Here is a 14,643-nt window from a genome sequence, read left to right as displayed (position 1 = left end):
CGGCGCTATCTGTCATCAGAATACAGCGAGGCTATTGTGATGGTTTGCAGCTTTTGGGACTTCTATATTGGTTTATTAAATCAGCCAAGCTCAAACAATCACAGATAAAGTATTCCATTTCAAAATAAGGTCTGTCTGGTCAATCATCAAATTTATATTTGTCATTTAGCAGATGCTCTTATCCAGAGCGACTACAGGAGCTATTTGGGTTAAGTGCCTTCCTCAAGGGTACAGAGATTTTTCACCTAGTCGACTCGGGGATTCAAACCAGCGACCTTTCAATGTGTCTATCAAGTTTTAGATGGGTTTATCACAGTGCATCTTTCCTTGATTCCTTCCATTCTCTCCTCGCCTCCTTGTCAACTGTTCAAGGTCCCTTCCCTCAGGATGCAAAGAATTAAGATTAATTGAAAGAGCCAATGTGTGTATATAGGCGTGGTGTGTATAGAGGTGTATATAGAGGTGTGGTGTGTATAGAGGTGTGGTGTATATAGCGGTGTGGTGTGTATAGAGGTGTATATAGAGGTGTGGTGTATATAGAGGTGTGGTGTATATAGGTGTATATAGAGGTGTATATAGAGGTGTGTATAGAGGTGTGTATAGAGGTGTATATAAAGGTGTGGTGTGTATAGAGGTGTATATAGAGGTGTGGTGTGTATAGAGGTGTATATAGAGGTGTGGTGTGTATAGAGGTGTGGTGTGTATAGAGGTGTATATAGAGGTGTGGTGTGTATAGAGGTGTATATAGAGGTGTGGTGTGTATAGAGGTGTATATAAAGGTGTGGTGTGTATAGAGGTGTGGTGTGTATAGAGGTGTATATAGAGGTGTGGTGTGTATAGAGGTGTATATAGAGGTGTGGTGTATATAGAGGTGTATATAGAGGTGTGTATAGAGGTGTGTATAGAGGTGTATATAAAGGTGTGGTGTGTATAGAGGTGTGGTGTATATAGAGGTGTGTATAGAGGTGTGGTGTGTATAGAGGTGTATATAAAGGTGTGGTGTGTATAGAGGTGTGGTGTGTATAGAGGTGTATATAGAGGTGTGGTGTGTATAGAGGTGTATATAGAGGTGTGTATAGAGGTGTATATAAAGGTGTGGTGTGTATAGAGGTGTATATAGAGGTGTGGTGTGTATAGAGGTGTATATAAAGGTGTGGTGTGTATAGAGGTGTGGTGTGTATAGAGGTGTATATAGAGGTGTGGTGTGTATAGAGGTGTATATAGAGGTGTGGTGTGTATAGAGGTGTATATAAAGGTGTGGTGTGTATAGAGGTGTGGTGTGTATAGAGGTGTATATAGAGGTGTGGTGTATATAGAGGTGTATATAGAGGTGTGTATAGAGGTGTGTATAGAGGTGTATATAAAGGTGTGGTGTGTATAGAGGTGTGGTGTATATAGAGGTGTGTATAGAGGTGTGGTGTATATAGCGATGTGGTGTGTATAGAGGTGTGGTGTATATAGCGGTGTGGTGTGTATAGAGGTGTATATAAAGGTGTGGTGTGTATAGAGGTGTGGTGTATATAGGTGTATATAGAGGTGTGTATAGAGGTGTGGTGTATATAGGTGTATATAGAGGTGTGTATAGAGGTGTGGTGTATATAGCGGTGTGGTGTGTATAGAGGTGTATATAGAGGTGTGGTGTATAGAGTGGTGTGTATAGAGGTGTATAGAGAGGTGTATATAGAGGTGTGGTGTGTGTATAGAGAGGTGTGGTGTGTATAGAGGTGTGGTGTATATAGAGGTGTGGTGTGTATAGAGGTGTATATAGGTGTATATAGAGGTGTGGTGTGTATAGAGGTGTATATAGAGGTGTGGTGTGTATAGAGGTGTATATAGAGGTGTGGTGTGTATAGAGGTATATATAGAGGTGTATATAGAGGTGTGCTGTATATAGAGGTGTGTATAGAGGTGTGCTGTATATAGAGGTGTGTATAGAGGTGTATATAGAGGTGTGGTGTGTATAGAGGTGTATATAGATGTGTGGTGTGTATATAGGTGTATATAGAGGTGTGGTGTATATAGAGGTGTGGTGTGTATAGAGGTGTATATAGGTGTATATAGAGGTGTGGTGTGTATAGAGGTGTATATAGGTGTATATAGAGGTGTGGTGTGTATATAGGTGTATATAGATGTGTGGTGTGTATATAGGTGTATATAGAGGTGTGGTGTGTATAGAGGTGTATATAGGTGTATATAGAGGTGTGGTGTGTATAGAGGTGTATATAGAGGTGTGGTGTATATAGAGGTGTTGTGTGCTGATCCCTGACTGTTTGATCCTTCCCATCCTCTTAGCACTCCAATCCACATTCCAACCCAGCTCTGTTGGTTACCCCCGACAACGCCGTGTGTGTCTGTGCTCTAGGTATCCAGGTACTCTTTAGTCACAGTTATTTATTATTGTTTTCTGCCGTTCGACAGAATCATTCATCAGTCATGTTACAGGTATTACTAATTTAAACAACGATCATGAGAGGAGTGTAACATTTTGTTGCTGTGTCAGTCTCTGTCTCTCAGAGTTCTCAGGATATAGTTCTCTCTCTCCAGCTGGGTGTTCCTTTCTGATAGTTCTTTAATCTGTTCCCATAGCAACTCCACTTCCTCTCTGACCGCCAGCATCAGGTGGGTCTTTACAAGGTCCTGAAATATAGAAAACAATCTACACTGAGTGGACAAAACACTAAGAACACCTTCCTAATATTGAGTTCCACCCCCTTTTGCCCTCAGAACAGCCTCAACTTGTCTGGGTGTAACCGGTGTGAAATGGCTAGCTAGTTAGCGGAGTGCGCGCTAATAGCGTTTCAATCGGTGACGTCACTCGCTCTGAGACCTTGAAGTAGTTGTTCCCCTTGCTCTGCAAGGGCCGCGGCTTCTGTGGAGCGAGAGGGTCCCTGGTTCGAGCCCAGGTAGGGGTGAGGAGAGGGACGGAAGCTATACTGTTACTTGGACATGGTCTCTAAAGGGGGCGAAAGCATTCAACAGGGATGCTGGCCCATGTTGACTCCAATGCTTCCCACAGTTGTCAAGTTGGCTGCCTGTCCTTTGGATGGTGGACCATTTTTGATTCACACGGGAAACTGTTGCAGTTCTTGCCACATACCGGTGTGCCTGGCACCTACTACCATACCCCATTCAAAGGCACTTTAATATTTTGTCTTGCCAATTCACCCTCTGATTGGCACACATACACAATCCTTGTTTCAATTGTCACAAGGCTTAAAAATCCTTCTTTAACCCGTCTCCTCCCCTTCATCTACACTGATTGAAGTGGATTTAACAAGTGACATCAATAAGGGATCATAGTTTTCACCTGGATTCACCTGGTCAGTCTCATGGAAAGAGCAGGTGGTCCTAATGTTTTGTCCACTCAGCGTATAAGTCAGTTAAATTAAGAACAAATTCTTATTTTCAATGACGGCCTACAATGTCCAAACCCGGACGACGCTGGGCCAATTTACAATGACAGCCTACACCGGCCAAACCCGGACGACACTGGGCCAATTGTGTGCTGCACTATGGGACTCCCAATCACGGCCGGTAACTGTTAAAATAGTGTCTGGGACTATAACAGAATTGATGTCAGGCGAAAATCCGACCAGAATTATTAGAATTATTTTTTATTATGGAAACCTATTGTTTCTATGTAACTCCGTCTCCCAGATTCCTATGGCTTCCACTAGATGTCAACAGTCTTTATTCAAGGTTTCAGGCTTCTTTTTTGAAAAACACAAGAGACCTACCATGGCTTGCTCTATCTTGTTGTCGATTGCGATCATGCTGCTGCTCGACCCACTGCAAAGACGAGAAAATAAACAGTTTTGAATAGTGTGTGTGTGCGCGTGTCTAGATTCAGTGTAATGTGGTGGCACATGGTTCCCATCAGAGTATGTGATTATGGAGTTGAGTGGTCGGAAATCCCACTCAGCCGCTCCACATCCTTTCCAACCGCTCCACTAAAAACCAAACCGCTCCTCGCTCACAACGGAAAATAAACTAATTACCACTCATTCATTAAAACACCATTTAACCAACACCCATCTATTGTTATGACTACCTGGACCTATCATTTGATTTTTAATTATTGAAACCAAACCATATGATTTAAATGAAAAGTATTTTCATAAATATAAACACTCTGAATAGGCTACATGTCATATTAAACAGCATATAAACACTGAGGAGGCTACATGTCATATTAAACTCTGAATAGGCTACATGTCATATTAAACTCTGAATAGGCTACATGTCATATTAAACAGTATATAAACCCTCTGAAAAAGCTACATGTCATATTAACACACTGAATAGGCTACATGTCATATTAAACACTCTGAATAGGCTACATGTCATATTAACACTCTGAATAGGCTACATGTCATATTAAACACTCTGAATAGGCTACATGTCATATTAAACACTCTGAATAGGCTACATGTCATATTAAACACTCTGAATAGGCTACATGTCATATTAAACACTCTGAATAGGCTACATGTCATATTAAACTCTGAATAGGCTACATGTCATATTAAATAGCATATAAACACTGAATAGGCTACATGTCATATTAACACTCTGAATAGGCTACATGTCATATTAAACACTCTGAATAGGCTACATGTCATATTAAACACTCTGAATAGGCTACATGTCATATTAAACACTCTGAATAGGCTACATGTCATATTAAACACTCTGAATAGGCTACATGTCATATTAAACACTCTGAATTGGCTACATGTCATATTAAACACTCTGAATTGGCTACATGTCATATTAAACACTCTGAATTGGCTACATGTCATATTAAACACTCTGAATAGGCTACATGTCATATTAAACACTCTGAATAGGCTACATGTCATATTAAACACTCTGAATTGGCTACATGTCATATTAAACACTCTGAATTGGCTACATGTCATATTAAACACTCTGAATAGGCTACAAGTCATATTAAATAGCATATAAACACTCTACATTAGTCAGGAGCCAGACAGGGCGCCTAAGAAGGAATGAACATGTATTATTTAGGCTATTGTATTAGCCTATTATCTCAGTGATTTCAAGGCTATAGCCGACAAACATTTGAGAGTGTGACACGCTAGGCTGGCAGGAACATAAAGTACTCAGCACCTAAACATTTAGTTGTATTAAAGCATTATACTCAATAAATTGTTACTTAGAATGAAATTCAAATGAATGAAAAATGTCTTATTAGGCCTAGTGGCTTTGAATTAATTTGATCTTTTTAGGCAATATGACACTATCAAAATGCCAGGACTATTGGGCCAAAATCAATTGTAGCCTATTGTGGCACAAAATAATCAAAAGGTCTGACTGCTCAGAGATGCTTTGGGAAAATGGTGACAACGGGGGACCAGCGTGTGTGTGTTTCAAGGGAAAGGGGTGTATCTGATCTCCATCAGCTAGGACTTGACATTGGTTAATCAAATCTTCCCATTTCTGCCAGTTTTTGCTCAATTTCATGCCTTCTCAAACAGCTGCAACTGCATATGCATTCACACATCAAGTCTTCTCTTGAGTTGGACTCAGGATGGAACAACTGTTGAACATCTGAGTGTATGGTTGTTTGTGGGGAAAGAGGTTGAGTATGCATGAGTATCCCACATATGATGCTATGCGGGTAATAATGTTATGGACAATACAGGATGAATCACAATAATTGTTTGCTAAAATAATAATTGCAATTTTTGTAATGGCAATCTTGGTTCTAGGTACCAATCCTGGTTCTAGGTACCAATCCTGGTTCTAGGTAACAATCCTTTGCATGAACTGCCTACATTACTACGCATTTTATTTGTTAATTGTGGAAAATAAGATACGCAATATTGTTACATTTGGATCTGTACGAATTATCTTTGAAAGAAAGGGTCTGAAAAGGGGACTTTTTTTGGGGGGGGGCAGTTATTTATATATATATATAAATAACTGCCCCCCCCCAAAAAAAGTCCCCTTTTCAGACCCTTTCTTTCAAAGATAATTCGTACAGATCCAAATAACTTCACAGATCTTCATTGTAAAGGGTTTAAACACTTTCCCATGCTTGTTCAATGAATCATAATCAATTAATGAACACGCACCTGTGGAACAGTCGTTAAGACACTAACAGCTTACAGACGGTAGGCAATTAAGGTCACAGTTATGAAAACGTAGGACACTAAAGAGGCCTTTCTACTGACTCTGAAAACACTAAAAGAAAGATGCCCTGGGTCCCTGCTCATCTGTGTGAACGTGCCTTAGGCATGCTGCAAGGAGGCATGAGGACTGCAGATGTGGCCAGGGCAATAAATTGCAATGTCCGTACTATGAGACGCCTAAGACAGTTCTACAGGGAGACAGGACGCACAGCTGATCATCCTCGCAGTGGCAGACCACGTGTAACAACACCTGCACAGGATTGGTATATCCAAACATCACACCTGCAGGACAGGTACAGGACGGCAACAACAAATGCCCGAGTTATACCAGGAACGCACAATCCCTCCATCAGTGCTCAGACTGTCCGCAACAAACAGAGAGCCTGGACTGAGGACTTGTAGGCCTTATCTAAGGCAGGGTCTCACCAGACATCACCGGCAACAACGTCGCCTATGGGCACAAACACACCGTCGCTGGACCAGACAGGACTGACAAAAAGTGCTCCTCACTGACGAGTCGCGGTTTTGTCTCACCAGGTGTGATGGTTGGATTCACGTTTATCGTCGAAGGAATGAGCGTTACGCCGAGGCCAGTACTTTGGAGCGGGATCGATTTGGAGGTGGAGGGTCCATCATGGTCTGGGACGGGATTCTCTCCCTCCCTAAAAGACAAGGAATATAATATCTATTGTTTACAGGAAACTCATTCAATGATTTTAGATGAAGTTGTGAGGAAAAAGGACAGGGGGGGGGGGGGCGAAATATACTTCTCCAATGGGCAAGAAATTTAAAAGAGGTGAAGATATTAATTTAAAATAATTTTGATCCAAATGTGCAAATTGTCCAACAGATCCACAAGGTAGAGGGATGATTTTAAATATGTTATTGGACCATAAACAGACATGTCTCATTTACCTTTACGGTCCAAATAATGATGAGCCACGCTTCTTTGAAAATATATATAATAATTGATCAACCTTACAAGCAATACAAGACTATTATTATGGTGATCGATTATAATATGGTTTTAAATACATCTATGGAACGTAAAGGAAATCACGAATGTCATGGATATATTGGAACTAGTAGATATTTGGACGCTTAATTATCCTGACCTAGTGAGATATACATGGCAGAGGCTTATCCAAAAGTTAGAAAGAAAACAAGTTTTGATAGGGGAGTGAATGCGGTCAGATCAACAAATAATTGGCATATACATTACATTTACAGAAATTCCACGTGGAAGAGGATATTGAAAATTTAATCAAAGCCTATTGGATGATAACTTTTTAGCAAGGACAGAATAATTTATTACAGACTTTTTCCTAAATAAACATAGGTACAGCAAATCCCCTTATTGTATGGGACACTTTTAAAATGTGTATTTAGAGGCCATGCAACTAACTCAGTACTCATCTATAAAACAAAAGCAATTTAGGTCAAACGAGTCCATTTTAACAAAGGAAATAGAAGGACAGTACTGATAGTTAGTTTTTATTGCTATCAGAATACTTTAGAGGAAAAATGTGGAGGAACCTATGGAGGGAATGGAGAAACTTATTCAAGAAAGATCAAGTGTAATTTATTATAAAAATAAAGCAAACTGGATGGAAAATGCAGAAAAATGCACCAAATTATTTTTTGAAATCTTCAACATAGAAATTACCAAAAATAATTGACTGAAACTTGTTACAAATGACGGTCACCAATGATTCACCAAACTATATTTAGAAAAAGGAAGGAAAGTACTTTAAGCATGTTTTCATTTCACTCTTCTCCATCTCCTCTAACCGAAGATAATTGTATGGATAAAAAAATAAAACGGGGTCTGAATACTTCCCAAAGGCACGGTTTATTCAGAAACTAAAGGGGTCTGAATACTTTCCAAAGGCACAGTTTATTCAGAAACTAAAGGGGTCTGAATACTTCCTGAAGGCATGGTTTATTCAGAAACTAAAGGGGTCTGAATACTTCCTGAAGGCACGGGTTATTCAGAAACTAAAGGGGTCTGAATACTTTCCAAAGGCACAGTTTATTCAGAAACTAAAGGGGTCTGAATACTTTCCAAAGGCACGGTTTATTCAGAAACTAAAGGGGTCTGAATACTTTCCAAAGGCACAGTTTATTCAGAAACTAAAGGGGTCTGAATACTTCCTGAAGGCATGGTTTATTCAGAAACTAAAGGGGTCTGAATACTTCCTGAAGGCACGGGTTATTCAGAAACTAAAGGGGTCTGAATACTTTCCAAAGGCACAGTTTATTCAGAAACTAAAGGGGTCTGAATACTTTCCAAAGGCACGGTTTATTCAGAAACTAAAGGGGTCTGAATACTTCCTGAAGGCACGGTTTATTCAGACACTAAAGGGGTCTGAATACTTCCTGAAGGCACGGTTTATTAAGAAACTAAAGGGGTCAGAATACTTTCCAAAGGCACGGTTTATTCAGAAACTAAAGGGGTCTGAATACTTTCCAAAGGCACGGTTTATTCGGAAACTAAAGGGGTCTGAATACTTCCCAAAGGCACGGTTTATTCAGAAACTAAAGGGGTCTGAATACTTTCCAAAGGCACGGTTTATTCAGAAACTAAAGGGGTCTGAATACTTCCCAAAGGCACGGTTTATTCAGAAACTAAAGGGGTCTGAATACTTTCCAAAGGCACAGTTTATTCAGAAACTAAAGGGGTCTGAATACTTCCTGAAGGCATGGTTTATTCAGAAACTAAAGGGGTCTGAATACTTCCTGAAGGCACGGGTTATTCAGAAACTAAAGGGGTCTGAATACTTTCCAAAGGCACAGTTTATTCAGAAACTAAAGGGGTCTGAATACTTTCCAAAGGCACGGTTTATTCAGAAACTAAAGGGGTCTGAATACTTTCCAAAGGCACGGGTTATTCAGAAACTAAAGGGGTCTGAATACTTCCTGAAGGCACGGTTTATTCAGACACTAAAGGGGTCTGAATACTTCCTGAAGGCACGGTTTATTAAGAAACTAAAGGGGTCAGAATACTTTCCAAAGGCACGGTTTATTCGGAAACTAAAGGGGTCTGAATACTTCCCAAAGGCACGGTTTATTCAGAAACTAAAGGGGTCTGAATACTTTCCAAAGGCACGGTTTATTCAGAAACTAAAGGGGTCTGAATACTTCCCAAAGGCACGGTTTATTCAGAAACTAAAGGGGTCTGAATACTTTCCAAAGGCACAGTTTATTCAGAAACTAAAGGGGTCTGAATACTTCCTGAAGGCACGGTTTATTCAGAAACTAAAGGGGTCTGAATACTTTCCAAAGGCACGGGTTATTCAGAAACTAAAGGGGTCTGAATACTTCCCGAAGGCACGGTTTATTCAGACACTAAAGGGGTCTGAATACTTCCTGAAGGCACGGTTTATTAAGAAACTAAAGGGGTCAGAATACTTTCCGAAGGCACGGTTTATTCAGAAACTAAAGGGGTCTGAATACTTTCCAAAGGCACGGTTTATTCGGAAACTAAAGGGGTCTGAATACTTTCCAAAGGCACGGTTTATTCAGAAACTAAAGGGGTCTGAATAGTTCTTGAAGGCACGGGTTATTCAGAAACTAAAGGGGTCTGAATACTTCCTGAAGGCACGGTTTATTCAGAAACTAAAGGGGTCTGAATACTTTCCAAAGGCACAGTTTATTCAGAAACTAAAGGGGTCTGAATACTTTCCAAAGGCACGGTTTATTCAGAAACTAAAGGGGTCTGAATACTTCCTGAAGGCACGGTTTATTCAGAAACTAAAGGGGTCTGAATACTTCCTGAAGGCACGGTTTATTCAGAAACTAAAGGGGTCTGAATTACTTTCCAAAGGCACGGTTTATTCAGAAACTAAAGGGGTCTGAATACTTTCCAAAGGCACAGTTTATTCAGAAACTAAAGGGGTCTGAATACTTCCTGAAGGCATGGTTTATTCAGAAACTAAAGGGGTCTGAATACTTCCTGAAGGCACGGGTTATTCAGAAACTAAAGGGGTCTGAATACTTTCCAAAGGCACAGTTTATTCAGAAACTAAAGGGGTCTGAATACTTTCCAAAGGCACGGTTTATTCAGAAACTAAAGGGGTCTGAATACTTTCCAAAGGCACGGGTTATTCAGAAACTAAAGGGGTCTGAATACTTCCTGAAGGCACGGTTTATTCAGACACTAAAGGGGTCTGAATACTTCCTGAAGGCACGGTTTATTAAGAAACTAAAGGGGTCAGAATACTTTCCAAAGGCACGGTTTATTCAGAAACTAAAGGGGTCTGAATACTTTCCAAAGGCACGGTTTATTCGGAAACTAAAGGGGTCTGAATACTTCCCAAAGGCACGGTTTATTCAGAAACTAAAGGGGTCTGAATACTTTCCAAAGGCACGGTTTATTCAGAAACTAAAGGGGTCTGAATACTTCCCAAAGGCACGGTTTATTCAGAAACTAAAGGGGTCTGAATACTTTCCAAAGGCACAGTTTATTCAGAAACTAAAGGGGTCTGAATACTTCCTGAAGGCACGGTTTATTCAGAAACTAAAGGGGTCTGAATACTTTCCAAAGGCACGGGTTATTCAGAAACTAAAGGGGTCTGAATACTTTCCAAAGGCACGGTTTTTATTCGGAAACTAAAGGGGTCTGAATACTTTCCAAAGGCACGGTTTATTCAGAAACTAAAGGGGTCTGAATAGTTCTTGAAGGCACGGGTTATTCAGAAACTAAAGGGGTCTGAATACTTCCTGAAGGCACGGTTTATTCAGAAACTAAAGGGGTCTGAATACTTTCCAAAGGCACAGTTTATTCAGAAACTAAAGGGGTCTGAATACTTTCCAAAGGCACGGTTTATTCAGAAACTAAAGGGGTCTGAATACTTCCTGAAGGCACGGTTTATTCAGAAACTAAAGGGGTCTGAATACTTCCTGAAGGCACGGTTTATTCAGAAACTAAAGGGGTCTGAATTACTTTCCAAAGGCACGGTTTATTCAGAAACTAAAGGGGTCTGAATACTTTCCAAAGGCACGGTTTATTCAGAAAGTATTCCTACCTTCTTTTTTTGTTACATTTTAAAATAAGGCTGTAATGTATTGTTTTCCCCCCCCTCATCAATCTACACACAATACCCCATAATGACATCACAATACCCCATAATGACAAAGCAAAAACAGATTTTCAGAAATGTTTGCTAATTTATAAAAAATAAACTGAAATATCACATTTACATTCAGGCCAAAGAGTTCAATCTGGTTTTCATCAGACCAGAGAATCTTGTTTCTAATGGTCTAAGAGTTTAGGTGGCTTTTGGCAAACTCCAAGCTGGCTGTCATGTGCCTTTCACTGAGAAAGTTCAAATCCCCGAGATGTCAAGGTACAAATCGGTCGTTCTGCCCCTGAACAGGCAGTTAACCCTCTGTTCCTAGGCCATCATTGAAAATAAGAATTTGTTCTTAACTGACTTGCCTAGTTAAATAAAGGTAAAATAAAAAAGTGGCTTCCGTCTGGCCACTCTACCATAAAGGCCTGATTGGTGTGGTGCTGCAGAGATGGTTGTCCTTCTGGAAGGTTCTCCCATCTCCACAGAGGAATTCTGGAACTCTGTCAGAGTGACCATCGGGTTCTTGGCCACCTCCCTGACCAAGGCCATTCCCCCCCAGATTGCTCAGTTTAACCGGGCGGCCAGCTCTGGCCGCAAAAGGCATGGATTTTTTAGGGGGCATTGCGGCCACACAAAGGGGATGCCGCCGTGAAATTCTAGGCATTATCAAGTGCTGGTCAAATTGTGAATGAGTGACTGATGTAGTGTGTACAGCCTGCGCAAAAAAAACAAAGCAGAGCTCATGCCTTTCAAGCAACCTTTTTCAAATCATCATCAGAGCCTCATCATGCAGCCTTACAATGTATTAAAAATCAAAACATAACCCAACGTCAGTAGAACAACTAAAGTTACATAAATAACTCTAAATTAAGCATATAGGAGTACATGTTTCTTTGGTGACCGCTCAACACAGAACAGCCACATGTGCGCCCTCCCTCAAATCTCTTGGAGAAAATATCCTTTCTATTTTATTCAGCTTTGTTCAATTGTATTCCTCATACTATAAATATAAAATAATACCACGGAATTCTAAGCAAATCTTGTCTGCTAAATGAACTAGTGTAGCCTAGAGCCATATGGCACAGCCATATCAGGGCCTAACATAATAGACTGACTCAGAGGATGCTATTGTGTTGTTCTGAAATAGACAACATTTTCTTCAGACCTGTCTGTCTAAAATAAATAATGAATTTATTGTGAAGGTGTAGGCTAGATTAAATGACATTATTGTGAAGGTGTAGGCTAGATTAAATTAATGTATTAGACTTTAAAAAAAGTAGATGTTCCAAAGGTCAGTGGCTTGTAGGCTATCTGTGGAAGCAAGGAGATGCTAAATGTGTTTATGTTCGTGGCTGACAAAACTTTGTGACTGCCACAGCCTTAGAATAAATTGCCATTAGATTTGCCCATGGTCTTTTCAGATCACCCAGTATGCAGCCAGCTACCCTAACCCCACAGAGCCAGAGACCCAACTCTAACCCAGCCCCAGCCAGCCAGCTACCCTAACCCCACAGAGCCAGAGACCAAACTCTAAACCATCCCCAGCCAGCTACCCTAACCCCACAGAGCCAGAGACCCAACTCTAAGCCAGCCCCAGCCAGCTACCCTAACCCCACAGAGCCAGAGACCCAACTCTAAACCAGCCCCAGCCAGCTACCCTAACCCCACAGAGCCAGAGACCAAACTCTAAACCAGCCCCAGCCAGCTACCCTAACCCCACAGAGCCAGAGACCCGACTCTAAGCCAGCCCCAGCCAGCTACCCTAACCCCACAGAGCCAGAGACCCAACTCTAAACGAGCCCCAGCCAGCTACCCTTACCCCACAGAGCCAGAGCCCCAACTCTAAACCAGCCCTAGCCAGCCAGCTACCCTAATCCCCACAGAGCCAGATGAGACCCAACTCTAAACCAGCCCCAGCCAGCCAGCTACCATAACCCCACAAAGCCAGATGAGACCCAACTCTAAACCAGCCCCAGCCAGCCAGCTACCCTAACCCCACAGAGCCAGAGACCAAACTCTAAAACAGCCCCAGCCAGCTACCCTAACCCCACAGAGCCAGATGAGCCCCAACTCTAAACCAGCCCCAGCCAGCTACCCTAACCCCACAGAGCCAGATGAGCCCCAGCCAGCCAGCTATCCTAACCCCACAGAGCCAGATGAGCCCCAACTCTAAACCAGCCCCAGCCAGCCAGCTACCCTAACCCCACAGAGCCAGATGAGCCCCAACTCTAAACCAGCCCCAGCCAGCTACCCTAACCCCACAGAGCCAGATACCAAACTCTAAACCAGCCCCAGCCAGCCAGCTACCCTAACCCCACAGAGCCAGAGACCCAACTCTAAACCAGCCCCAGCCAGCTACCCTAACCCCACAGAGCCAGATGAGCCCCAACTCTAAACCAGCCAGCAACCCTAATGCCACAGAGACAGATGAGCCCCAACTCTAAACCAGCCCCAGCCAGCTACCCTAACCCCACAGAGCCAGATGAGCCCCAACTCTAAACCAGCCCCAGCCAGCTACCCTAACCCCACAGAGCCAGAGACGCAACTCTAAACCAGCCCCAGCCAGCCAGCTACCCTAACCCCACAGAGCCAGATGAGCCCCATCTCTAAACCAGCCCCAGCCCTAGCCAGCCAGCCAGCTACCCTAACCCCACAGAGCCAGATGAGCCCCAAATCTAAACCAGCCCCAGCCAGCCAGCTACCCTAACCCCACAGAGCCAGAGACCCAACTCTAAACCAGCCCCAGCCAGCTACCCTAACCCCACAGAGCCAGAGCCCCAACTCTAAACCAGCCCTAGCCAGCCAGCTACCCTAACCCCAAAGAGCAAGATGAGCCCCAACTCTAAACCAGCCCCAGCCAGCCAGCTACCCTAACCCCACAGAGCCAGAGACCCAACTCTAAACCAGCCCCAGCCAGCTACCCTAACCCCACAGAGCCAGATGAGCCCCAACTCTAAACCAGCCAGCAACCCTAACGCCACAGAGACAGATGAGCCCCAACTGTAAACCAGCCCCAGCCAGCTACCCTAACCCCACAGAGCCAGAGACCAAACTCTAAACCAGCCCCAGCCAGCCAGCTACCCTAACCCCACAGAGCCAGAGACCCAACTCTAAACCAGCCCCAGCCAGCTACCCTAACCCCACAGAGCCAGAGACCCAACTCTAAACCAGACCCAGCCATCTACCCTAACCCCACAGAGCCAGAGACCCAACTGTAAACCATCCCCAGCCAGCTACCCTAACCCCACAGAGCCAGAGACCCAACTCTAAACCAGCCCCAGCCAGCTACCCTAACCCCACAGAGCCAGAGACCCAACTCTAAACCAGCCCCAGCCAGCTACCCTAACCCCAGAGCCAGATGAGCCCCAACTCTAAACCAGCCCCAGCCAGCCAGCTACCCTAACCCCACA

At 42.8% G+C, this 14,643-nt stretch overlaps 1 protein-coding gene across 6 annotated transcripts in view; it reads right to left on the bottom strand.

The window, feature by feature from the left end:
* Window positions 1-2,376: 2,376 nt before the first annotated feature.
* Window positions 2,377-14,643, bottom strand: part of LOC139379138 (TSC22 domain family protein 4-like) — a 40,660-nt gene continuing 28,393 nt past the window's right edge. For 2 of the 6 annotated variants that reach the window (XM_071121971.1, XM_071121974.1), the window contains 2 exons: window positions 3,738-3,789; window positions 2,377-2,637 (listed from right to left, as the gene is read on the bottom strand). In XM_071121971.1, the coding sequence (XP_070978072.1) occupies window positions 2,497-2,637; window positions 3,738-3,789 (193 nt within the window). In that variant the 3' untranslated portion in view covers window positions 2,377-2,496. Of the gene's footprint in view, window positions 2,638-3,736; window positions 3,790-6,692; window positions 6,821-14,643 lie in introns of those variants that run through there. The other 4 variants (XM_071121972.1, XM_071121973.1, XR_011628373.1 and 1 more) reach the window with 4 other exon arrangements.

The sequence above is a fragment of the Oncorhynchus clarkii genome, chromosome 21 (assembly GCF_045791955.1).
Source record: "Oncorhynchus clarkii lewisi isolate Uvic-CL-2024 chromosome 21, UVic_Ocla_1.0, whole genome shotgun sequence".
Taxonomy (NCBI): Eukaryota; Metazoa; Chordata; class Actinopteri; order Salmoniformes; family Salmonidae; genus Oncorhynchus; species Oncorhynchus clarkii.
Note: the sequence above shows the minus strand (reverse complement) of the source record. Positions and strands in the feature narration are given on the sequence as shown.